Here is a 24972-nt window from a genome sequence, read left to right on the forward strand (position 1 = left end):
CACTTACCCAGTGTACATCTGTTCGTGGCATCAGTCGCTGAAGATTCACATGTGCCCACCCACCTCCCCGGGAGCCTGTAGCCGTTTGGAAGTTAGCTTCAACTTTGTACATTTGTAAATATATTAAATCTTAAATAGGTACATACTTATTCACTCCATTGCATGGGCACTATTACTAACAAACAACTCCTACCTCACCCTCTGCGGGGAAAACAATTGAAGATGGAGTCGACGCCCATGCGCAATGGAGACAAAGAGGAGGAGTCCCTCGGTCCCGTGACTCGAAAGACTTCTTCGAAGAAAAACAACTTGTAACACTCCGACCCAACACCAGATGGCGGGCTATGCACACATGTGAATCTTCAGCGACTGATGCCACAAACAGATGTACACTGGGTAAGTGACATTTTCATTAGGTGACCGGCTAATGCTTTCTCAGGATACCCTTCCCTCTTTCAACTGGCAGTGCACAAAAGGGATTTGCTAATAAGAAGACCATACCAATAAACTTTTCCCTTGATGGCAGCTTGCACACATATGTGATGTAACAACTCTGGGAAGTGGCTGACCAGGAAACAGTCTTAATGTGTAAATATACTGGTGCCCAGAACAGTCTGTGTAGCTCTCAAGTCTTTCCTGCCGTCAGAAACGTTGTTGTCCATCCTTATTCATAAACACAAAGATTAGAATAAAAGGGCGGAGCAGACATACATTTGTTAGTATTATTAGCTTGAACGGTCAACTTTTCACCAGTTCACATGCTGGATATACAAAATCTCCAAGAAGAGCATGGAGCGGTCTGATCAATGTGAAATGCTAAATTCATAATGAAATTTAAAATTGCAGGAATGTGTGTCTAGGTTCCCATAGCCCACCTCCAGGGAAATGTTCCTTTGTAGAGATGGACCATGAATATTTATTTCCGTGAAGATGAGAATAATTTGTATGACCTGAGACTGGGGTTTTCTTGACCTGTACAAAAAGCCAGACAGGAAACTTCTGTGATAATCGTGTGTCCCTTTCAAGATGTTGGACAAGTTCTTGCACCTCCAGCATTCCATTGCTGTACCTAAGTTCTCAGGTTCTTCAGTGCATACAGTACGGGAAGATGAACCTACCGTTAGAGCGCTTGGCCATTTTTAAGAAAGCGAAGTTTCCTTCTGCAAGAACGTGTTGCACAGAAGACATTTTAGATCTGTTGTCTTTAAAAGTAATTTGGTCCATGCAAATACAAAACATTAATGGTGCTGCATTTCCTTCTCTTTTTTTTTTTGGGGTGTCCAGTTTTCCTCTGTACATCTACTTTTGGCTGCTATCACTGCTCATTATGATTGTCCATGAGGTATGTTTTTGTTTACTATACCAGTGCTTAAATCTTTCCTAGAGTGCTTTAAAATATTTCCCTACCGCCTGTAAGAGAGTGTGATCTCTCTAGTAGATGAGTGTGATGTTCTTCAGGCTTAAATAGGCACCTATTTGAGTTCATGTATAGCACATCTCCTGGAAGATTGTGTTTCTGTTTGATATACTTAAATTCCAAGGGTTAGAAAGCTGCAGGGCTTTGAATAAATTAGCAATGTTACACTCTTACAAGTTATCCTTGAGAATTTATTCCTTGTTCCTTCTGAAATTAATGTAACTTTTTTGCGTTTATCGGACAGTTTCATCACTGTTCAGTCCAAACTCCACCACATTACATGTCCCATCATATAGTCAACATTTTAGCAATAGCAGTCAATGTAGACTTTAAAAAATGCAAAATAAAATATGAATTGCAGAAAGAACACAAACTAAATTAGTTGTCAAACTTTGACATTCCCACACTAGTAACTAAAGCCCATTTCATCTTTATAAGTCTACAGTTCTATATTCAGTTTCTCTTTCCTGGGCTCAGTTGATTAGGTAGCTTGAAACGGATTGCATGTTCTTAATTCTTTCAAGCACCAGTTAATTATACATCATCTATCTTGACTGTGTGTCCCTAGGGGAAGATGCATCTCCAGTAACAATGCGTTTGTCATATCCCTGCTATAACGACTGTAGATTCTCCTTTAGTCTCAAGATGGCTTCCTGCCCTGTCAATCAGTGAGGGATTGGATTATAATGGCCCATTCTGTCAAATCCTTAAGAAGTTTATCACCTTTTCGTACCCTTTTCATTTGCATTTCTTACCCTGAAGCTCACTCCACCATGTCCCTATTCAGCTGTCAACGGTTAGCAGCCTCTTGCTAAGCCAGTATATGGCTATTCACCACCTAGCGAGCACAGTACCTAATGTCACACATTTCCTGCAGATTTGTCCTTTTTAATTTTTTGAATCATCCCTAGCAGGCACTGCTTCATTGTGAGTTCTAATAGCCCACCTAAGCTGCGGTTTAGTCTACTAAGTACATCAGTCCAAAAGCCCTGTTTTGCTGGACGTTTCCATATGACATGTACTAAGTTAGCTGCTTTATTTTGACATGTAGGACACTTGAGTGTCCCGGGTAAACTTTACTTAATTTAATCGGTGTCCAATATGTCATGTAAACGTAGTTGCATTGTATCAGCTTAAAGTGAGTTTTACTTAAAATTGTTTTGACTCCCTGGAAGGCTTATTTTAAAGTGGTTCATCCATGAACAACTGCCATTTCTCCTGAACGTTTAATCTCATTTTTGGCTTATCTGTCCTTAATTCCCTGTATATGTTGGCTGTTGATTTCCTGCTTCGTGTGAGCAATGGTAAAGTTATCAATCTTTGGGAAGGCTCAGGCATCACAGGGTCAGTAGGGCAGACTTCGCTATCTGCATGAGCTATTCAGGCATACCTCAGAAAATGGCCTTTTCCTTTGCTATGTTACTTCTGTTCTTGCCCTTTTTAGAATATTATTCATATATTATTCATATATTGTCCTGATATGGGTGAGCAAGGGTCAGAAAACCTCCATGTCTGTACTTGTCCACGGTCGTATTGGAGCTATTTGTGCAGGAACGAGTAGTCCCGATCTGCATATCAGTTGCAAATGGAAGACATCTCATTATCTTTTTGACTACTCTTTTTCAGATTATGGAAACTTGTTTAATTACATATGGCATTGGAGTTGGGACATTTATATCAATCATAAGTAGTTTTGCAGCATGAACCTTTTCTGGATTCACATGCTGCAAATCATTCCGCCATCTAGTGGTTGCGCCCCGAATTTCTACTACTTCACCAGAAATGTAAAATATTTTTGCCGGCCTTAATTTTCTACCCCATGTCTGCTGGTGGACGTTGGTAAAACCTCCATTTGCTGTCTCCTTGTGATGATGTTGTACTTCCTCCGGATGTTTTCACCTTAGGTCTCCATCTTCCGATTCTTTTTTTCCACCGTTGGGTCTGGATGTGTTTTGCAGAGAAATCTCCAGCTTGTAGGAAAAATTGCTGAAAAAAGTGGATGAAAACTTTCTTTAACAACAAAAGACAGAAAGGCGAAGGACGCATCAACGTCAAAGCGTGGAACCTCAAAGGGCTCGCTGAAGCTCCAACTCCAAACAATCGGCGAAAGAATTCCTCCTCGTAGAGGAAACATTCAGCTACCAGCCCCAAAGCCCCCGGATTGAAAATAAAAAGAAGAGACTCGAGGCCAAAATGGCTGCCTTGTTTCAGAAGAAAAAGGAATTCGATGAAAGCCTAAAGGGGCTATGAATTCCACCAAAAGCTTTGAGGTCGAAGGAGATTTTGGAGACAGAAGTCAAAGACATTTGCTCCCTCTCACGCCAGCGCCTCAAGAGAAGGGGGAGGAACTCTTCTATGAGGAAGAAATGGAATAGGCAGGATATCAACCTTAGGAGGAAGGTGAATATGTAGAAATGCAGTGGAAAGATTCGGAGAGTGTTTCACCTGAGGTGAAAGCTTATCCATCCAAACCCTCTCCCCCTGCTGATATTGGCATTTATAATATAGTCATCAAAAATGCTGCAGAAAAGTTTAATGTTTAACTGGAGGAGGAGAAACCTCAGTCGTGTTTCCTTTTAGAGACACTGCTACCAAGTCAGACAAGAAATCAATATCTTCTCCATGCTTCCAAGCATTCTTGATCAAGGCAGGGTCTGTACAAATAATTCATCTATGTCACACACATGCAGGTGAAGCATTAATAGGAGCTCCTTCAACTAGGAAAACTATGGCTTTTATGTCAAATACTCCATTACAAGAGTCATCAGTGCACACTTCTACTAAACATTATTGTGCTGACATTCTGATGAACAAGAAAGCACAAGTTGGGCAGAGGGTGCTAAGACATTTATTTACAAGTCAATACCCATCTTCAACCGAAACACTGCAGTAGCAAAATCACTTTTAAATCAATGCACAGCATGTGAATCCAGAAAAGATTCAGGCTGCAAAACATAAACTTGCTGACCTGCAGGTGTAGTTCTGCAGCTTGAAAAACATTTTGGATTTACAAGCGGCCCATCCACCTCCACCAAGAAGATGGAAAGGGAAAAAAAATCTAAAGATGGTGACCTAAGGTGAGAACATCCAGAGGAAGTACGATGACATCACAAGGAGACAAATAATTGAGGTTCTGTCGCCCCCCACCAGTAAACGAGGTAGAAAAGGAAGCCGGACAAAAAGAATTACATTTTCAGTGAAGTAGTAGAAATTTCAGACCCAACCACTAGATGGCAGAATAATTCAAGGCATGTGAATCCTATAAACTGCAAAACTACACCTACAGATGATCAGCTTTACGTTCCTGTAAAGGGACACCCCCATGTGACCCTTCTAACAGCATTTTTCTTCAGTTCTCTTTATCATAACTATTGCACAACATGCTGCAGCTGGGTCTCCTTTGGGGTACTTAATATTCCTTCTTTCACCTGCCCATATCAGCTCCTCTAGCAAGCCCAGTCAGTAAATACCTTTTGTAGGTCTGCAGAAACCGATTCCGAAGTCATTCACTTCTAACCATATTTTTCAACATGTGTTCGTAAGCAACCAGCTTTTTTCCTTGGAACACAAGCAGACTGGAGGAATGTTTGGAAATTGATGCCTCCTTTTCATTTGGTTACAGCTAATTAACCTTTGCATTTTGCTCCACAGCCTTGTGACAAACAGACCACTCCTTAAAGCACAGCCATCATTTCATCTTGCAGGACCAGACCAGACGAGGGAAAATGTAAATACATTTGTAGGCTTATGCACGGAACATATCTACATTGTGGAACCAAATAAATAATTGCTGGCTAAAAAGCAAATTGGATTGATGCCCTAAATCTCCAGACATGTAGTTGTCCAAATAATGCCTTTGTGGCACTAGTACAATTGATTAGGGCTTCAGTGCTGCTCCCATTTAAACAGATCCCCAAGCCACCAGACCCTGGTCTCCTACTGAGCATGCAGTAATTGTTCAAACCATGACATACACCTTTTAGAATAACAGTATTACACTATATACTGTGTGAAAGAGTCTCACATGATGAAACAACAAATTATGCTATCTCCCTGGCTCTAACAGTTTGGTTCTTTTTAATTGACCAGTCAGCGCACAAATGAATGTTAGATTTTATTCCGTTAACTTTAATAAGACCATATTTCTGAACATTGGGAAGTGGGAGTGGGCAGTGTCTGGCTTTTGTGCCACATGCTGGTAAAGTTCAGAGGTGGATGAGGGGCTGCTTTGTATGGTTCTGGAGTGAGTGTAGGCCACACCACATAGAGTAAAATTGGTATAGCAAAATGCATGTAGTCTAAAGTCCAACTAAGAGGTTGGACTGTTCTGCTTAGTCTAACAGTATTTGTATTTATAGCATAAGCACTATACGATTAAACCAATAGTATGTAACTATACGATTGGTAGCATGGCTACAGCAATGACTCTGGAATGCTGAAACAGCAAAGTTAAACCAAGTTAGGGTTCTCAGTATGTTTCAAGGGGTGGTAAAATGCATAGTTGATTTGAGCTTAAAAGTCCAGAAGGGCTTTGATGTTTCTTTCATGTCAGCCAGAAAGATATGTTGCCTGACCCCTCATGGAAACCTGACATTCAAAAAGATTTCATACGTCGATCAGCACATGCATTCTTTCATGCTTTGCATATTATGAGTGATGTTGTGATGGTAATAAAATGAAGTGAAACAAATAATAATTAGTATCGAAGTAGCATGTTCATGTAGCTCCATATTTGAAGTGCATGCTGCAGCGCTTGATTTGCTATCTTAAATACTTCCTCTTCAGACAGAACTTACGGCACTTAAGCTTGCCGAATCATCTGCCACCAGGACCTCTTTCAACTCCGTTCACACCCTTCTGCCTGCCAATTCTCCTTGTCACACCCCTTGCCGCTCCATACCCACCACCTCACCAAGCCACACACCCTCCATATTCTTTGTGACATTTCCCCTTAATGCAAATTACATCATAGCAAAAATCAAAATGATCAAAGATTCATTCTCCTGTGTCTTCTTACTCCTCCCCCTCCATCCATATTTACTGCATCAATTATTCCCTTAATCCACTGTTGAGTTTGAACTTATTACAACTCGCCAGTTGAATACACCTCAGTTTTCCATTTAGGCAAATCCTTTTGTGAGCCCTCTTGCTCCTTTGCACCTCAAACTTTACTACCTCTTTTGAACTGATCCATCCTCTGCGATATTATGGTCCCTGCTTTAAAACTGTTGTTTTCATCCTAATACCAAAAAGCTCCCCTAAGTATTCCACCTAATATTCATAGTTATGTTAAGTATGGCCAACACTAATAGAAGGCTTGTGTAGTGTGTTTCTTCAACAGTTCTTAATGTTATTAACACAGTTGTTTCTTACTGATGGATTCAGCAACTGGTCTCCTGAACACTGGCTGTTTTACTATCTGTGATATACTACCACTGTATCATTGAAGTAACTTCTGTACAATATTTCCTTTAAAGATAATGAGCAAGACGATTGCGCTCCGGTTGCAGCCATTGATGTCGCGTTTGGTGCTCCCGGATCAGCCTGGCTTTGTGCCAGGGCGATCGACTGCGTACAATTTGTGCACGTTCCTCGCGGTGCTGGGTAGCCTCACGCCGGAAGATGAGGCTGCTGCAGTGTTTTTGGATGCGACAAAGGCGTTTGATTCCCTGTCCTGGCCCTATCTGTGTGCGCTGCTGGGCAGGGTTGGTATGAGTGCGCGCTTTATAGGGTTGATCAGCTTGCTGTATACAGATCCGGTTTCGAGGCTCAGGTTGAACGGATGCATATCGGACCCCTTCCCGGTGGCCCGGGGAACTCGTCAGTGATGCCCTCTATCCCGCTCCTTTTCGCTATTGCGATGGAGCTGCTGGCTGCCTATTTGCGGCAACATCACAATCACAGAGGGCTGCAGTTTAGGCAGCGTCCGATTTTGGTCTCAATGTACGCGGATGATAGCTCCCGCATATACAGCGCAATGAGTGGGAACCTGGATATTTTGCTTACTGAGGTTGTCCGCTACGGTACCTTCTCTGGCATAGCCATGAATTGGTCCAAGTCGGTGGTGCTCCCTCTTACTAGTAGTACGGCGTGCTTTCCGTCGCATTATCCTGTTGAATGGGCGGAGGGCCCAGTCCGCTACCTGGGTGTATGGCTCAGCTGTGATGTCGAGACCCTTTGGCTTGCTAATTATGGTAGGTTGGTGGTCTGGTTGGAGGACAGGCTAGAGGTGTGGCGTTCCCTGCCGCTTTCAGTGATTGGGCGCATTGGCATTGCCAAGATGGGTGTCTTACCCAAATTTTTGTATCTCTTTGTTAACCTTCCGCTGGTGCTGCCCATGAGCTTCCTAAGGAGGCTCCGGTCGGCTTGGGTGTGGGCAGGCGGGCAGCCCAGGATCGCATGGGAGAAGCTGACACTGCCATTCGAGCTGGGGGTGCTTGCCGCCCCCGATTTGGAGCTGTACTATTACTGCGCTCAGGCCCATTTTGCATATTTTTAGATCCGTCCGGTGCGGTATCTACCTCATCTTGCAGCTGAGAGTGATGCGGTGTGTCCGGACCGGCTGCTGAGGGTGCTTGGATGTATGACCAGGATTCGCCCCAGGGAAGTGGCCACCGTTGCGTGCACTTCTGGGGCTTGGGCCGCTCTGATGCGTCGGTCGGATGGGTGTGAGCCCTTTGCGCCCTCGATGCCAGTGCTGGATGTTGCAGATGAAAGAATGTCCAGCGATGTACGACTGCAGGATTTTCTTCCTGCTTCTGGGTTGTCTCTGTTGGGGGACTGGTTTGTGAATGAGCGTTTGCGGTCGCCGGAGGAGGCGCTAGGTGATGGTGCTGATAATGGGTTGCATAGGTTGTATTTGTTGCGGGTATACGCGATTCTCCGGGCGTGATTTACTGGTCTTCCAACTATGCCTCAAATTTGTCAGGTGCTTGAGCTACTATCGAGCACCCAGTCCCCGCGTCAGCTTATTACTAAATTGTACAGGTGCATGCAGGAGCAGCGGAGGGCGGTGGTGGAGGCTGCTAGGGTTAAATGGGAGAGGGATGTTGGGGAGGAGATTACTGATGCTATGTGGAGAAGCTGCTGCGCGCACATGAGAACACTGTCGCCCAACTACAGACTGCGGCTCATACACTTTAAATTCTTAAACCGCTTACATTACACCCCGTGGTCTATGGGCTATGAGGTTGCGTGATGATGCGCGCTGTGAACGTTGCCATGCTCCGGATGCCGATTTTCTGCACTTGGCGTGGACTTGCGGAGAGGTGCGCGTCTTTTGGGGTGAAGTGATGCATGTGATAGCTGGCATGACTGGCTTGAATCTGCCTTTCTCCCCAGTGGTGGCGTTGCTGGGCCTCCTGGATGGGGTGCCGTCGGAGTGGAGACGCCTTGTGGGCATGTTGCTTTTGCTAGAAAAGAGAAGAGTGGCGATCTGCTGGGGGTGGGGCAGGGCTCAGCAGAGGTCTGATTGGCTGCGTGATGCCGCATTCTGTCAGGAGCAGCTGTCAATCTTTTGGGAAATGGCCCCGGCGTGCGCTCTCCCCCAAAGAGACATTTGGGCACCTTTCCGCCCCTTTTTGGAATCAACTGGTTAAATTGAGAGAGTCTCTGATGCGCGCGCGAGACCATGCAAATGACTGTTTGGATTGGGTATTGCTCCCGCACGTGTGGGGAATGCTGTTTGGTGGACGATCCTGCTGTGTGAGTCTGCTCTGCCGCCTCCATCCTTCTGCTGTTGTGGTTGCTGTTAGTTTCTACCCCAGGAACTCCTGCATTCAGATTCCCCCTGGGGGTGTGCTTTATGTCGTTGCTATTGGCATGCATATGGGTTGGTCCTTGAACTTATGGCTCCGGCCTCGCTGGGATCCTTGTTTCATCAGTCTTTGCTTTTAATTATCCCTGATATTACTGTGTGCACACTTATGGACTCCTTGTGTTGTATCTATATCTCCTGGGATTGTTATTGTTGGTTTATGCAAATTTGTATAAATAAATAAATAAAAGAAAAAAGAAAAAAATATATAATGAGCAAGACGTATAAAAAATATGTTGTACACAGCCTCATGCAAAAATCTGCTTTGCAACATGAAAGGTCTGCTAGATTCACATGCTGTGCATAATTCCACCATATAGTAGCTGGTTCCAGAATTGTCCTAATGTAAAAAGAAAAAAGAAAAAAACCCTGTTTTCTATATTTGGTTTGTGTCAACATTGGCAGAGCCCAGAGTATGACATTGACTGTAAATCCTCAGTGCCCCAGTACACAACAATTTTAGATTTTTTTTCCCACAACTGGGTTCAGAGGTGTCGAGGAGGGACCTTCCCAAAATACACTGAAATACCGTCCACAGATAATGGGAAGCTGCCAAAAACGTAGGGGATTTACTGACTCTCAATGCCAGATTGAGTTTGTTTTAAGAGGGTTCTTGGTCGGACAATGGTATTGATAGGTGGCAGGATTTCCTGAGATCCTCGACTCCGTCTTAGAGTAGGAACACAATCCTCAAGTTGTGCCCAAACTGCTATAAGGAGTTTTCCTTAAATATTGAAAATGCACTATGCAGGTTGTGTCTGCTAGGGACCAAAACTCTGATTCATAGAGATAAGGTGCTTCGCACCCTTTAGGTAGAGGCTGACTTGGCACAACTATCAGAGCTTGAGAACTAGAGATGTGTATGCCGTCAGTGAAGCAGATGGGTTTTTCTGATTATGACAACGTTGAGGCCCACGAGTCTTAGGTTGAACACTTGTAGAGCCAGACATAAAGCTTATACAGCAGGAGGTTAAACGTTCTCACCATAAAAGGGAACAGAAGTCTGCAGATCCACTCTCCAAAAGACTGCTGGAGCCATTGAAAGGCAAGGTGCTAAAATTGCCTCACCACCAAAGTTTTTAAGCATGAAAACAGACTGCAAAAACATAAGCCATTGATGCTGAAAAGGTTCTCAATGGAAGAGCTTGAGAATCTTCCACTCTCACCGTTTAAAAGAGAAAGCCAACAATAAGGAATTGCTGAAAAGCATTGCCTCAGCTTTAGAGTGTGATTAATTTTAACGAGGGACAGGCACCCTCAAAGACAAGTCTTACAGGGACAAGAAAGCCTTGGATATTGGCAGCGTCGAGAGGAAGGAGGCAGTGGCACCTAGAGGAAGGGAGAGAACTGCTAGTGAAAATTGAAAGGTAATTCGAGTAATTTATGTGGCAACATAAGATCCCTGTTCTGCTAGGCATAAAGCAAGTGAGACAGGGAACAGAAACAATTAGATCTGCATAATTAACACGCAACATAAAAGCAGGCCCAGAGTTGGCTGTGAATGAGTTCATATGCATAACATGGGTCAAAGAAGCAGGATTTGAGGCACATGATGAGGAATAAACACTATGGGAAGACATTGAAGCTGACTGTTCCTAAGAGAAAGTAGGCATTCCCCTAGATAAACTCTCCATATACGACCAGGTGGTTAAGAGAGCTGCAATTGACTTAGAGGTGCAAAGAAGGTATAAAGTTAGTTAGATACTTTATTTTGAAACCCTGAGCCCTGTACTTAGAAAGAATCAGTGTCTACCTATGCCATCTAAAATTTACACCAGGGGAGAGAAGTCCTTCAGAAACCAACATCTGTCAAAGCAGAGACCCATAGGATAGAAAAGAAATATAGTGTTCACTCAAAATCATAAATACTTACAATTCCATGTTGAGCCTGACTCTGATATTGTCAACTGTGTGGAAAAGAGCCGTGTCCCCAGCATCCTTCAGCTCTCCTGCAGATAAGGTTAGTAAAAGGGTGGATGCAGTGGGCAGAAAGATGGGGAGGGCAGCTGCTAAACAGTGCCATATTTCAATCTTGAACGCCCTTCTCAAAAGATCTACTGGGAACAGTAGGAGGGCATGGAAGACCTATTGTCACACCTTTCTGAGGCTTATCACAAGAGGGCTAAGGCAGTTGTACACATTAAGTCTGCATTACATGCAGCTGACACTGTCAGACAATTGGCCATGGAGACTCTGATGAGGAAACATATGGCAAAGCGTATCAGAATTCAAGTCTAAAGGTCAGGCCAAAATACCTGTTATGCCCCTTATAGGGAATTGTTTCTTTAAGTTGGAGGTCGGTAACAGCCTGGAAGGAATGGAAAAGATGAACAAGAATGCATTGTCATGGGGGCATGGAAGACCTTCATATCTTTCCTTAGAAGAGGGTAAGAAAGAGCTAGTTTCATCCCCACATCACAAAAATTCCAATAGGGGCACACTTTGGGCAGATGTTTCGGCCAGAGGTGTAAATTGTAGAGGATAAGCCTCTCACCAAGAGACTTATTAGAAACCCCTTCAACATTCAGCACGAGTAGAGAAGAGGATAAAGCTTCCATAACACCTGAAAGTACTTTACCACAGACAGGTGCATGCAAAATTTAATAAAACATGGGCATTCATAAAGTTCATACAGATACCTCCCAAGATAACCCCAAAACTAAACTACCAATATAGAAAAAAGAGCAAGAGGCAGTACTTCAAAGGTTGTACTACAAAGAGAGGTGTAAAAAACTATTGGAAAAGGAAGCACTAGAAATTGTACCGCAAGGGGAAGATAACACTGAGTTGTGCTCAGTGCATTTTCTTGCTTTAAAGCAAGGTATAACCCTGCTGCCAATACTAAGCTAAGGTTTTTCAACAAGTTTGTGAAGAGACAATTGTTCCAAGTGACATGGTTGCAGTAGTTGATCCTCTTGTTGAAAGAAAAGGACTACCTGGCAATTATAAACTTAAAAAATGCCTACTTTCATGTTCCTATTTATCCCTCACACGGAACTTACATTTCTAAAGGAAGTTTTTTGAAATGCAAAACACTTTCTTGGGAGCAAAGCTCAATACTCTTGAAAACAAACAAACAAACAAAAAAAGAGCATATCTGACTTTCAAGAGAGGGCGAGCAATACAAAGACCGTTTTGTCTTAACAAGGCATCCTGCTCTCTGACAGTGAGACTAGTGATGAAGCTGTTTGGTATGACTGATTTCTGTATTTTGTTGATCGCAACCACAAGGGAACACATGAGAACTCTTCAAGAATGGTTGAATAGTCAGTATTCCCACAAAAGGAAATGGAAAGATCTAGTCGTTGTCAGATAGAAGGTCTGCTAGAAATTACAGTGGCAGACTACAAAAAACATGATGATGAGAATTTACGCATTCCACATGCCGTCACAAACAAATACAAAAAGGAACAGAAGCTGGACGGAATGCTGAACAATGCAACATTCACCCCCAGTCACAAATATATGGGTTTAATTCATTGTTTTTTGCTCACCACGCCACCCTAGTTTGGACCCAGCCATATTTAAATCACTCTTGACCCTTTTCCCCATGGGAACAGTCCAGCCTGAACTTCCAAGCCAGGTCCTCCCTGGACCGGAAACAAGCATCCTAGGACCGGTTTCAGGGTATAACCCTTCATCAGCTAGGCTAGCTTGAATTCAGTGGCGCAGTGAGCAGGGAACCCACTGCTGGACATACCCTTCCTACTTCAGGCGACAAATGTAAAAAGGAGCAGATGATGGACGGAATGCTGAACAATGAAAACATTCACCACCAGTCACAAAGATCCAGGTTTAATCCATTGTTTTTTTTGCTTACCACGCCACACCTGTTTGGACCCCACCATATGCAAATCAGTCTTGACCCTGTTCCTCATGGGAACAGTCCAGCCCGAACTGCTAAGCCAGGTCCTACCTGGACCGGAAACAAGCATCCTAGGACCGGTTTCAGGGGATCACCCTTCATCAGCTAGGCTGGCTTGAATCCAGTGGCGCAGTGAGCACGGAACCCACGTCTGGGCATACCCTTCCCACTTGGGGCGGCAAAAAGGAACAGATGATGGACGGAATGCTGAACAATGCAAACATTCACCCCCAGTTACAAAGATCCTGGTTTAATCCATCATATTTTGCTCACCACCCCACCCCAGTTTGGACCCAGCCATATGCAAATCAGTCTTGACCCTGTTCCTCATGGGAACAGTCCAGCCTGAACTGCCAAACCAAACACATACGTCATAGGTGGGGTGGAGACACACATGGATCGACTGAAAATTAGAATACTGTGGTCCAACCTGGAGACTATGAAGTATATCAACTACCTATTGCTAAATACCATTTTCCTAGCCCTGAAGGCTTTCCAGGGTCAAATCCAGGAGAAGAGAAACCAAATTTTCACAGCTGCTGTGTTTTGCATAAACAAGCAAGATTGGCAGTTTCTTTTCCACTGTCCTGATTAGCTAAGTCCATTTACAAGTGGTCAGTAGTATGACACTCACATCTAATAGTACACAGTGTGCCAGGCATGGAAAGCACTTCTGCTGACGAGCTCAGCACATGATGAAACATTTTCCGTGAGGTGGAGCTATAACAGTGTCTGTAGCATGTGTGGCTGTAGATATTCATGCTCTGCATATTCTTACCCTCTAGTGCTGGACTCAGATGTTTGCAACTTGTTTTTCTTTGAAGAAGTCTTTCGTGTCATGAGGTACATTGACTCCTTCCTTAGTTGGCAGTGCTCATGGGCGCTGGCTCCATTGTTAGATTATTTTTTTTCTGACATCAGGTTTGGATGTATACAATTGGGCTCTGTGATCGGCACCTAATAGCGTTTTCCGCTGTCCGCTCCACTCCTGTGTTACAGAAGAATTCTAGTGGATCCTCAATCCAGTTTCTACTTTGATCATCGAACACTGAAAACCAGGCTCACCTAAGCACATTTCCCCTGGGGCAGTCCCCCTCAATGGGCCTTTAGCCCAGGTCGATGAGAATGCCAGGACAGTGGTGGAAAGGACGCCCTTAAAGTACTACCCCTAGCTCCATGCTACATTGCACTGGACCATCCAACATCAAGTCTGCAATTTCTGCCTTTTTTCTTGAGCATGACTACGTACCTGGCCTGCTGCAAAGAAGACTCAGTAATAGCCTGCTGGGCTACCACTGCTTTCTGGCCATCTTTGGCACTGACTGAAGCCTTAAGAGCTGATGACACTCCTTGTGTCTAAGCCACGTTCCCTCCTCGGAGCTAACAGTCTTCTTCACTCTGGCACCAAGGCTAACATCGGCACTGAAGCAGATTCCGGCATTAAAGCTGTCACCAACACCAAAAGCCTTCAAGACAAAGAACGACTCGGTCTGGAAAACTGCAGGTTAGAAGGAGTCAGGGCAACCAATGCTCCAATGCCTGAAGGAGGAGTTAACTGCTTGCTAAAAGCACATATGTGTCCACCTGCAAACTGACTGAATCCCTACCAAGCCGAACTGAAGCCACAGGAGATTCTTCCAAGGAAGAGGAAGTTACATTTTGAGAAGTGAATTGGTATAGAACCTCCTCCAAAGTATAAGATACATAAGGACAGGGATGCTAGCCCCTTCCCTGCTCACCTTCCTCCTCCTCTACCACCTCCCCCTTCACTGTAACCTACTCCATCTTCTCATGCCTGACCTATTCTAGTTTCAACCAAGGGGCCACCACAATCCTCTAGGAAGAAGGCAGTCTGCTGTATCCAGCTAAACACTACGATGCACTCTAAAGGCCCTGAGCCCAGGGGTAACCAGTGGGACAGCTATAATGTCAATCCCTGGTACATGCCCCAAACTGTATCCAGCCATCCCTTTCCACTGATGACACTAATATATGCAATGACATCATACACAGGGAAGCTGCATAGCATAAAGTCGATATTCATGTTGTCCAGGAAGAGAACAACAGCCTACTTAAACATTATCGAAGATCCAATGCCTTCAGATGCGTAAAGGGATCCTTTAGACCGTACCTGAACCTTTCAAAGATCCAGTCAAGGCCTGTGGTCCCTACAACTAGGATTGACAAAGAATATAAACCCTCACCCAATGATCCTCCCTATATTTGTGGCCATGTTCTTCGCTAGTAGTCCATACAGTACAGAAAGGCTATGGGGCTCTTCAGACATTCATTCCTAGGGAGTCTTTTGGAGATCACAGTACAGTGGAGACAGTAAGACCACTTTGACAGTCTCTCCCTCTTACTGTGAGAAGGAGCAACAACAATGCCACCAGCAGTCAACACACGGGTATTCTAGAGCTGACTACAGAGGCAACAACATCAGGGGGTGGAGCAAAGGAGTCTTGCTAAAGGATCTACCTCCCTTCAAGCAGTGACTCCCGTCTGCTCCCTCATGAGCACTCTACACCTGGGATGTGGGGGGGGGGGGGGGGTAGTGTTGTTATTTCTTTGTTGTGAAGTGTTCGCCTCAGATCAGTAGGTGCCCATTGTAGAGCACAGCTACTTTCTGGAGATCATCACAATCTCACCAAACATTCCTTCTCCACAGAACACTAGCAACTTCTTCTAGAAGAGGTCCAGGTGCACACTCTTAAAGGGACAATTAAACCAGTGCGGCTGCAACATCACGGCAAGGGGGTGTATTCCCTGTACTTTTTAACTCCAAAAAGGAATGGGCCTCCAGGTTCCACACTTAAAAAAGTGCATCCTTTCAGAATATTTCCACATGGGTACTCTGCAGGATGTCATCGCTCTGCTGCAGCAAGGTGACTTAATAACTGCACTTGATCCGAAGAATGCCTACTTACACATACCCATCTATCACACTCATCCCCTCTACCTATGTTTCGTGGTAAGTGGTCAGCTTTATCAGTTCAGAGTGTTGCCATTTAGGGTCACAACTTCCCCCAGGGTATTTACAAAATGCTGTGTTAGCTGCCCATCTCAGGAGTGTCATTCATATATTCCCCTGCTTAGAAAATTGGCAGTTCAAGATTGTTTCATACACACCTATGCCACTATATCTCTCCTGCTCAGTTTGGATTTCCATATAAATACTGTCAAATCCCACCTTGAGTACCTTTCAGATCCAGTCCTTTCTAGGGGCTGTACCTAATAAGTCTTCGGCATGACTTACCCCAGCCAGGCATGAGTGCAAGTATTTCAGCACATACTGCCTCTCTTTCAGCCAAATTGCTAATTAACAATCGGAACAGTTAGGCAGCTTCCCACAAAGATGGCCTCAGGGATAGCTGTAGGTCCCTATGCCAGACTTAACATGCATCCCCTCCAACAAAGCCTATCAGCACAATGGTCACAAGCAGAGGGTCACTGGGGGTGGTCTAGTGTTATGGACTAGCACCTGTCACTCTCTGCAGTGGTGGAAAAGTAACAATCTTTGGATGCGTCACTGTAAGGGTGCGGACCGCATCTTCAACAACTGACTGTTAAGGTCATTTTTTGCAGCAGGTTAAGCACAAGGTTGTCCTAATAAAGATTGACAACATGACTGCTACGTACTATCTTCAAAAGCAATGAGGCACACAGTCACTGCAGCTATAAGCACTAGCACAAAGCATATGGCATTGTGCATGTCACCATCGCAAACACTTCCTATCAGAGTACCTTCCGGGAATGGGCAACGATTTTTCTGACTTACTCAAGAGTATGCAACAATAAGTCCACAAGTGGGAACTCCCAAGCACTAGTCCTACTCCCATACTTCTGGTGTTGGGAGTCCCCAAGATTGACATCTTCGCCACTGTTCAAAATGTAAAATACCAAAACTTTACCTTCTGGTTACAACACCCATAGTTCATGGGCAATACTCTATAGATGAATTGGCCAGGGATCTTTGCCTACAATTTTCCTCCTCTTCCACTCTTGAATGTGGTCCAGAAGCTTCGGCAAATCTACGATACTCATCCTTCTGGCTCTCATGTGGACCAGACAACCCTGGTGTTCAACCCTTATAGAGATGTCAGTGGCCCCTCATGAGATGCTCAGACCCCAGAATTAAGGCACAATCAGGCTCTCCTATGCCAGGCAGTTCAATCTATCAGTCTGGCTCCTGAGGTCCAATAATTTGGCTATCTCAATCTCCCTCATGAGTGCATGTCTGTCATTAAGGAAGCATGCAGACCCACTACACAAGCCTGTTGCCTGCCAAGTGTCCTTCACTGCATTCCTAAGCACCTGGACCTCCTTAAACTTGGAGTTCTGGCTATAGCCCGCTCCATTCTCCATTTGCAGAATTAGAGTCTAGCTTACACTCCCATAGGTGTTCACTTGGCAGCCTGCATGCAGAACAGGGAACGCTCTTTCACTAGTGCTGTAGATTAACATTTGCCCAACCTCTTCCCCGGAAGCCTTTGGATGTTGCAGATGTATATTCTTTCCCTTAAGCTCTTTAGTCATAACTTCTTCAATGGTCTTCACACTGTCCTAGGTACTGCGTCATCTTTACACTCACCTGCTGTGCAAGAGCTGGTGCCCATGCACATTGCCAACTAAGGGAAGAGTCACTATACCTCATGACTCGAAAGACTTCTTCGAAGAAAAGCAAGTTGCGAATGCCCAACCCTTTGTTGGGAGGAGTATGCAGAGAATGTGAATTTACAGAAATACACACTACGAACTTATGCTTAAAAGGTAAGTAACATATTCCTTTCCACCCAAGACTGGGGAACTACATTTATTGTTCTGACTCCTGAACTAGTTGAGTTAGAATACCAAGGCTTGAAAGAGAAAACACCTGATCAATAGAGAGCCACGTATACCTTCTGCTTTAAAGTGGAAGAGGTACCTTGTGTAGTGTGAGAGGGACAATATACTCCTACAATTAACTAAGAAGGCAGAAATAGTTAGGTATCTCATGCACTGAAAACTCGCATGTGCATCGCTAAGAGTGCACTCTGCTATTGCAGCATACATTAAAGGTTCAAACACAAAAGACGATCTTCGCTATTTCTCTATTGAAAATATTTATAGAACAGAACAGAGGCTCTTCCATCACCTCAGTGGAACCCTCACTGAGTACTAACGGAGCTTATGAAGCCACCATTTGAGTCCATGTACAGAACTTTGCTTACGCTTTTAACCCTAAAAACAGCACTTCTTGTTGCAATCACATCTCTCAGAAGAGTAAGTGAATTACAAATACTCACTGTGCAAGAGGCTTGCATAACTTCACAAAAATAAGGTCATAACAAAAAACCCTAACGCTCCTATCAAAGGTGGTGTTGTCATTTCTTATCATCCACACAATTGCACTACCAGCCTTATTTCAAAGTCCTGCAGAAGCTACAGAAAGGGCACTTCATATGCTTGGTGTAAAGGAGGATGACGAACTAAAACGCTAGAAGGCCTACACAGTTTTCATGATGTACTGTTTGCAGTGTTTACGAGGAACAAGGTGGATAGTACAAACAAGTGAGCACTGCTACTCTTTGACCAGTAAGAAATTACAAGCAAAGCTAAAGACCTGTTTTTACTAGTAGGAAAGGAGCAATGCTCAATTTCTTTGTCAGCATGCCTTTCAAAGATATCAGCAAAGCAGCCACATGGTCATCAGAACAAACCTTAACAAAACACAATTATGTTGATCTCATCAATTGCAAAGAAATAACGGTAGGGCAGATCATACTCAAACACGTATTCTCACCTGCCCCTCCTCCGACCCTCCTCCACAGGTAGAATAACACAGCTATTTAATAAATGCGTAGGATTTTGCTATAGAAAACACTCAGCACTACAACACAAACCGCTTACTTATCAGTAATTATGGTTTTGTAACTTGAAGGCTATTCGCGAACTCTATTTAAAAAACAAAATCCCAAAAGGTGTTCATGTACTGGGGTTATGTCAATGTCGACAGCCACCAAACATATTAAAAAGTTTTTTTACACCACATTACTTCTGGGCTCAACCAGTACATGGTGGAATTATGCACAGCATGGAAATTTGGAAGCTCTTCAAGCTGTAAAACCATATTTGCTGATGAGTAACGTTATTTTCATAATTTTCTATCTCTCAGTAAGCTTAAAGAGGTCATAAGCAAAAGAAGAAAAATTAATTGGCATGTTATAGAAAAACAAAATAAGTAATGGTCCTTTTCTTTTTGATATTTCTTGCTCCCAGGCCTTTTCATCCTTTTTGATGAGTATATAATGCTCTTAATTCACAAATGTCGACAGAACATACCTCGGGCACACTTTCAGTTTCATTACATTGCATAAGATGAAGAGACCAGTGCCAGTAACCACTATAGAGACATCATAATCTGAAACACAAAGAACATGTACATTTCTTTCACATACAAAAAACCCAAGACATATCTGGGGGAGCTACACACACACACACACACACACACACTCTGCCACCCTCACCCCACCAACCAGAGTCAATTCATATATACAGCAACAAGATGCTCACAATATTCTATCTGCTGAACAGAAATCACATTTAGCAATGTAGACGATACATAAAAAATATAGGTAAAACCCTCCAATGCCCCTTTCTGACACCAGAAAATAACACCCAGAGCTCAGTATAGATGTTGCCAATAAACAAAGAGACTGACCAGAACAGTAAACCTAAAACACTTCATAAGCAGAAGGAGACTTTGGTTTGTGGTGGGAGAAGGTAAAATGTTACCTAGACTACTGGGGTACAAGATCTTATTAGTGGTAGACTGCCCCAAATAAATGCCAAAGGTAAAGGATCCAAATGTAATTAACATTTTCACAGCATCAAATCTTCTTTGGATGGCTTGTGTTAATGATTTATGTATATTCCAGAAAAGCCCTCTGTCATGTATTTCACTAACCTTTTCCCTACCTCATTTTGTTCCAATTATATCTCTTGTCCTGTAGGATGACTTCCCGATCCGCGAGGACATCTCAGACGTCTCGGAAGAGGATCTGGCTACTGGAAAGCATGCTGACATTCTAAAGCCCACCACTGTCCAATCCTTCAAACCTAAGAATGACTCTGATCTCTTTGGCTTAGGTACCCTTGATAAGACCCCTAAAGAGAGCAGTGATGAAGGTAATGTAAACACAACCGTTTTGTTTTTCATTTGTCTAGCATTGTCTTCAAATCACTTATCTTCTCAGGTTTTTAGATCATTCAAGTGAGCATTCATTGGTCAATTAAAATGTCGTTTTGCAATATTGCAAAGGCATCACATTTTGTGGATAGAATTCCATTCTGTGTCTCTTATTCCTGCAGTACCTGATACCATTAGGACTTTCAGGACATTGTTTTTGTGTTAGATAATGGGTAACAGGATGGTGAGAAGTCGAAGGAATCCTTCATTAAATACTTAACAAAATATTAAAAAATAATGTGGCTGGGGATGGCGTTCCCTTCCAAATGCCAAAGAGGAGTTTGCACAACAGGGGTCAGTTGCACACTCACAGGATGGCCAAGTGAGTTAACCCTCACCAATGATATCTGCAGCGCTCGAATGTCACAAAATCTAATCCTAGTAAGGCAGATTCAGTCCCACATCATATGAGGTCAGTATATTATGGGTAATAGTAATATATATATATATATATATATATATGTATATATATATATATATATATATGTGTGTGTGTGTGTTTGTGCATGCTGACAGGTGGCAGTGTGTGGCTCCACGATAGCTCCCTTCCTCCCCTGAATGAGAGCTGCATGTACTATACACGGACATCAGTTTCTTTCTTTGCATGTCATCTGACAGAATCCAGGCCTCCGCTCCCAACTTTTGATGTTTTTCCAGCAATTTCCCAAACTGCTAAGGAAGTATACCCCCTTCAAAAACTACGGGTTCAAACCATACCGAGACTGCAGGAAGCAAATGTCTGTCATGGACCGGCACACTGTGTGTCTTTGGTGCCTGGGCTTCTTTCACAAGTCCAAATCATGTGACCTGTGCCGTTATGCACCTGAAGGCAATCCAGGATTGCTAGGCAAAACTCCACATAGTCAAACACAAGAAAAGGTCACAAACGAAACACAGGTCTTGCCTCCACTTCAGGTTACGGTCTCTGCCGCAGTCAGACAAGGCCTTTCCCGCGAATGATCATCCTCCTGCTCAAAACCTTCAAGGGGGAAGAGCTGTTTGGAAGTATAGTGATTGATAGCCTTCAGCAACTCAAGAAGGATAATGATACTGCGAAGTCCATGTGAGCCCTTCAATTCAGGGGACACATATAGAGAGGATCAACACCTGTGAGAAGACCAGCTGGCAGAGGAAGTTTTTCCTGTACATCCTCACATGAAGGGTTTCAGGGCACAAGTCAAATAAACACACAAAAGAAGGAACAGCCTAAGAAGTAACAGAATTGCTACAAAAGAGGGCAATAGAAAAAGTGTCCAGGAACAATATCAGCCGGGGAAACTACTCAAAAGATTTCCTAACACCAAAACAGGATGGATCCCTATAGCCTATCCTAGGCTTTTGTTTCATAAACAAGTTGATAACGATACAAAAATTCAAAATGACAACACTGCAAGATATACCTCGGCTACAAAAATGGAACTATATGGTAACTATAGATCTAAAGGATGCTTATATTTCGATCCCAAATAATCACAGACACAAAAGATGTTTACATTTCGTGGTGGACAGGACACAGTATCAAATCAAAGTGCAGGCCTTTGGCATAAAATCAGCAACAAAAGAGTGTTTACAAAGTGCCTGGCAACAGTATTCTATTCTGTATGGATTTCTGTGAAACATGTGGCTACCCTAAGGCTTCCCAGTGCTAGCCTTGCAGCATTTGGGCACATAAGCTTCACTGAGAACAGACTTAGGTTAAGGTTAAATAGGAAAGAGACATGCTTTTAGCTGCTTCCTGATCATACGTTTGTTGTCCTCCAGCACTAGGTTGTTGTGCAATAAGTTCCACAGTTTTGGGTCTAGATGGGAGAAAAAGCGGCCGCCCCATCATGTTCTATGTATATGGGGCACTTTCATAAGTTGAGCTTTGACAGACTTCATTGCCCTGCTTGGGATAGAGGGCACCAGTAGGGCCCACAGCCGAGAGGGGCCTTTTGCATGAAGTCCTCTATGTGCTAGGCATAACACCTTAAACTTAACCCGCTGCTCAACAGGAAGCTAGTGAAGGGAGACCAAGTCATTCTTAGCCGATATGTTTCAAAACATTGAACAGCAACCGCATATCGAACGACTTGTAGCCTTTTTATCACATGTGGAGGGGAACCTAGGTATAGGGAATTTTCATAGTCAAGATGTGATATTACTAAGGCTTCAACAGCAATCCTTCTGGAAGGAAAGGGAAGCAAATCTAAAAGTTTTTGGAGATGCCATAACAACTGGTGGCAAGTTTGCTAGCTTTTGCTTCCATTGAAGGAGACGTGTCAAGCCACACCCCCAAGCTCTAAATGGAGATATTAGGAGTTGGTGCAGTTCCTAGACAGGCCACCCCAGCATCAACTAGGAGTTTGGGTTATTCCCTAGTATCGTGATATCTGTCTTCTCCGCATTGAGCTTGAGGCAACAGCTTGCCATCCAGCGATCTACTTTTTCCAAACATGGAGCTAGTTGCTGATCCTGCTTTCATTGTCCTGATGCGAGAGCGATTACTAATTGTGTGTCCTCTTCATAGGAGACATGCATACATTTAAGCACCAAGTGCCAGCAAGCAGGTGTAGTAAAGGTTAAAAAGCACGGGACAGAGTGTGTAGCCCTGAGGCACTGTCTTCTAGAAAAGAAGAGAGCCAATTTAGAGCATTATCTTTTATCCTGACTTCAGTAAGTATTTCATGGTCTACTGTGTTGAAAGCCGCGCTCAGGTCAAGAAGTGTGATGACAGTGGACCCTCCCTGATCCAGCACCATCTTCAGCTCCTCTGTGACCGCCAAGAGTGCAGTTTCAGTGCGGCGTTGTGGGCGGAACCCTATCTGTGTGAGATGTAGGAGAATATTATGATTTACATGCTTTTCTAATATCTTGCCCACTGCCAGAGGCAGGGATATTTGCCTAGAGTTCCCTAGAGTTAGGGGGTCTTGATTATTTTTTGTTTAAAAAAAAAAAAGAATTGTTTTACTACATCATGTTTCCATGCTGAGGGAACAAAGCCACTTGTTAATGAGAGGTTAAGAAGATCGAGTAGTGCTGGAATGATAAATTCTGCTCCTTGAAGGAGTGTGTGGGAGAGCAGGGTCTATAGGGGACCCAGTTTTCACTTTAGTAAAGACTGTTGTGAGTAGTTTGATGGTAATGGCAGGGACATTTGTTAGGCATACCGTGGAGGTACTTTCCCCTTGTGGTCTAATTTAATAGTTTTTACTGGGGTCACCTGATCTAGGGACTGTTTAAACTAGTCTACGAATTGATTACGCGCTGAAGTGCCATGATTTTCCAATACAGGTTTGAAGTAGTTAAGAACGGATATCCAATTCTCCATCTATGGTCATTTCTAGTTGCTGGTATGGAGACAAGGGATACATGTATACCTCTAATTGGACAACAGGCTGGTAAAAGAAAATGCTCTATGCAAATTCAAAAGACACATAGCTATGGTGATATCAACACTTCACAATCTGGGGTTCTCAGTAACGGAGAAAATTCATCACCAAAACCAGAACAAGAAAAGATCTTCTTGGGTGCAAGTAATTACCTCAACAGGAGTGAAAGCTTATCCTTGGAAAAAGATGATAGTATCAATACTTCAAGAAACTCACCTTTACCTGAAGGGTCGGTCTCTTACAGTGAGGACAGTGGGAACAGTGCTGGGAAAGATGGTGTCCTGCATTCCTCTCATATCATATATAAGGCTACGTATGAGACCAGGAATAGATTGAGAGCCAATGTCACACAACCCACAGAAAGTTGGCAAGGTCTACTGGTTGTCACGCACAGGCACAGCAGAAGATAGCAGTGGTGTAACAGGACACATATAGCGGCTGAAAGACCATTTATACACCCAACTCCCACAGTAACCCATTACCACGGATGCCTCACAAAGGGGTTGGGGAGCTCATAGGGAGAGACTTAAAGTCAGACGAATCTGTAAGGAACAAGGTAGTGTTACAACTTATCAATGTCCTGGAACTAAGAACAGTGCTGCTAACCTTAATAGCCTTTCAGAAAAAGTTGTGGGGAATGTCATTACTAGTTCAAATGGCCAATATGACAACAATGTTCTATCTCAACAAACAGGGAGGCACACATTCCTATTTACTATCACAACTAGCCCCGGAAATCTGGAGGTGGGTCATCCAGAGACAAATAAACTTAACAGCAATTCACCTTCTGGTTGAAAGACAATGTTCAGGCGGACAAGCTCTGCAGGCAAGTATCCTCCCTTCACAAGTGGGAACGCGATGAAACAGCACTCAAACAATGTAGAACATCAGAAATAGATCTGTTTGCAACTCCAGAATATGCAAAATGCCAATGCTTTGAACCAGACAGAAACAGCCATTTCCTGGGGAATTACTATGTCGATAGATTGTTCAGGGACCTTTGCTTGTGCTTTTCTCCCTATCCCTCTGTTTCTCGTACCTAATAGTGATGTCGCAGAAAAATATATATAGATTACCAGAATAACAAGATCTGTTATCTGTGCAAAGGAGGAAAGTTCTCCACCCAGAACCAGAAACCTTGAGTTTAGCAGCTTGGCTCCTGAAGACTTATAGTTTGGGCACCGAGGTCTGCCAGGGAATACAGTGGTGAATCTCAGAGAAGCAAGAAGGCTAACAACAAAAAAATGCAACATAGCTAACTGGAAAGGTACTCAA

The 24972-nt window shown here is 43.6% G+C and overlaps 1 protein-coding gene across 2 annotated transcripts in view; it reads left to right on the forward strand.

Moving 5' to 3' along the window:
• Window positions 1–24972, forward strand: part of RABL6 (RAB, member RAS oncogene family like 6) — a 383686-nt gene that overhangs the window by 315331 nt on the left and 43383 nt on the right. For both annotated transcript variants that reach the window (XM_069241431.1, XM_069241432.1), the window contains exon 13: window positions 20091–20265. In XM_069241431.1, coding sequence (XP_069097532.1) covers window positions 20091–20265 — 175 coding nt within the window. The remainder of the gene's footprint in view (window positions 1–20090; window positions 20266–24972) is intronic.

Source organism: Pleurodeles waltl, chromosome 6 (assembly GCF_031143425.1).
Source record: "Pleurodeles waltl isolate 20211129_DDA chromosome 6, aPleWal1.hap1.20221129, whole genome shotgun sequence".
Taxonomy (NCBI): domain Eukaryota; kingdom Metazoa; phylum Chordata; class Amphibia; order Caudata; family Salamandridae; genus Pleurodeles; species Pleurodeles waltl.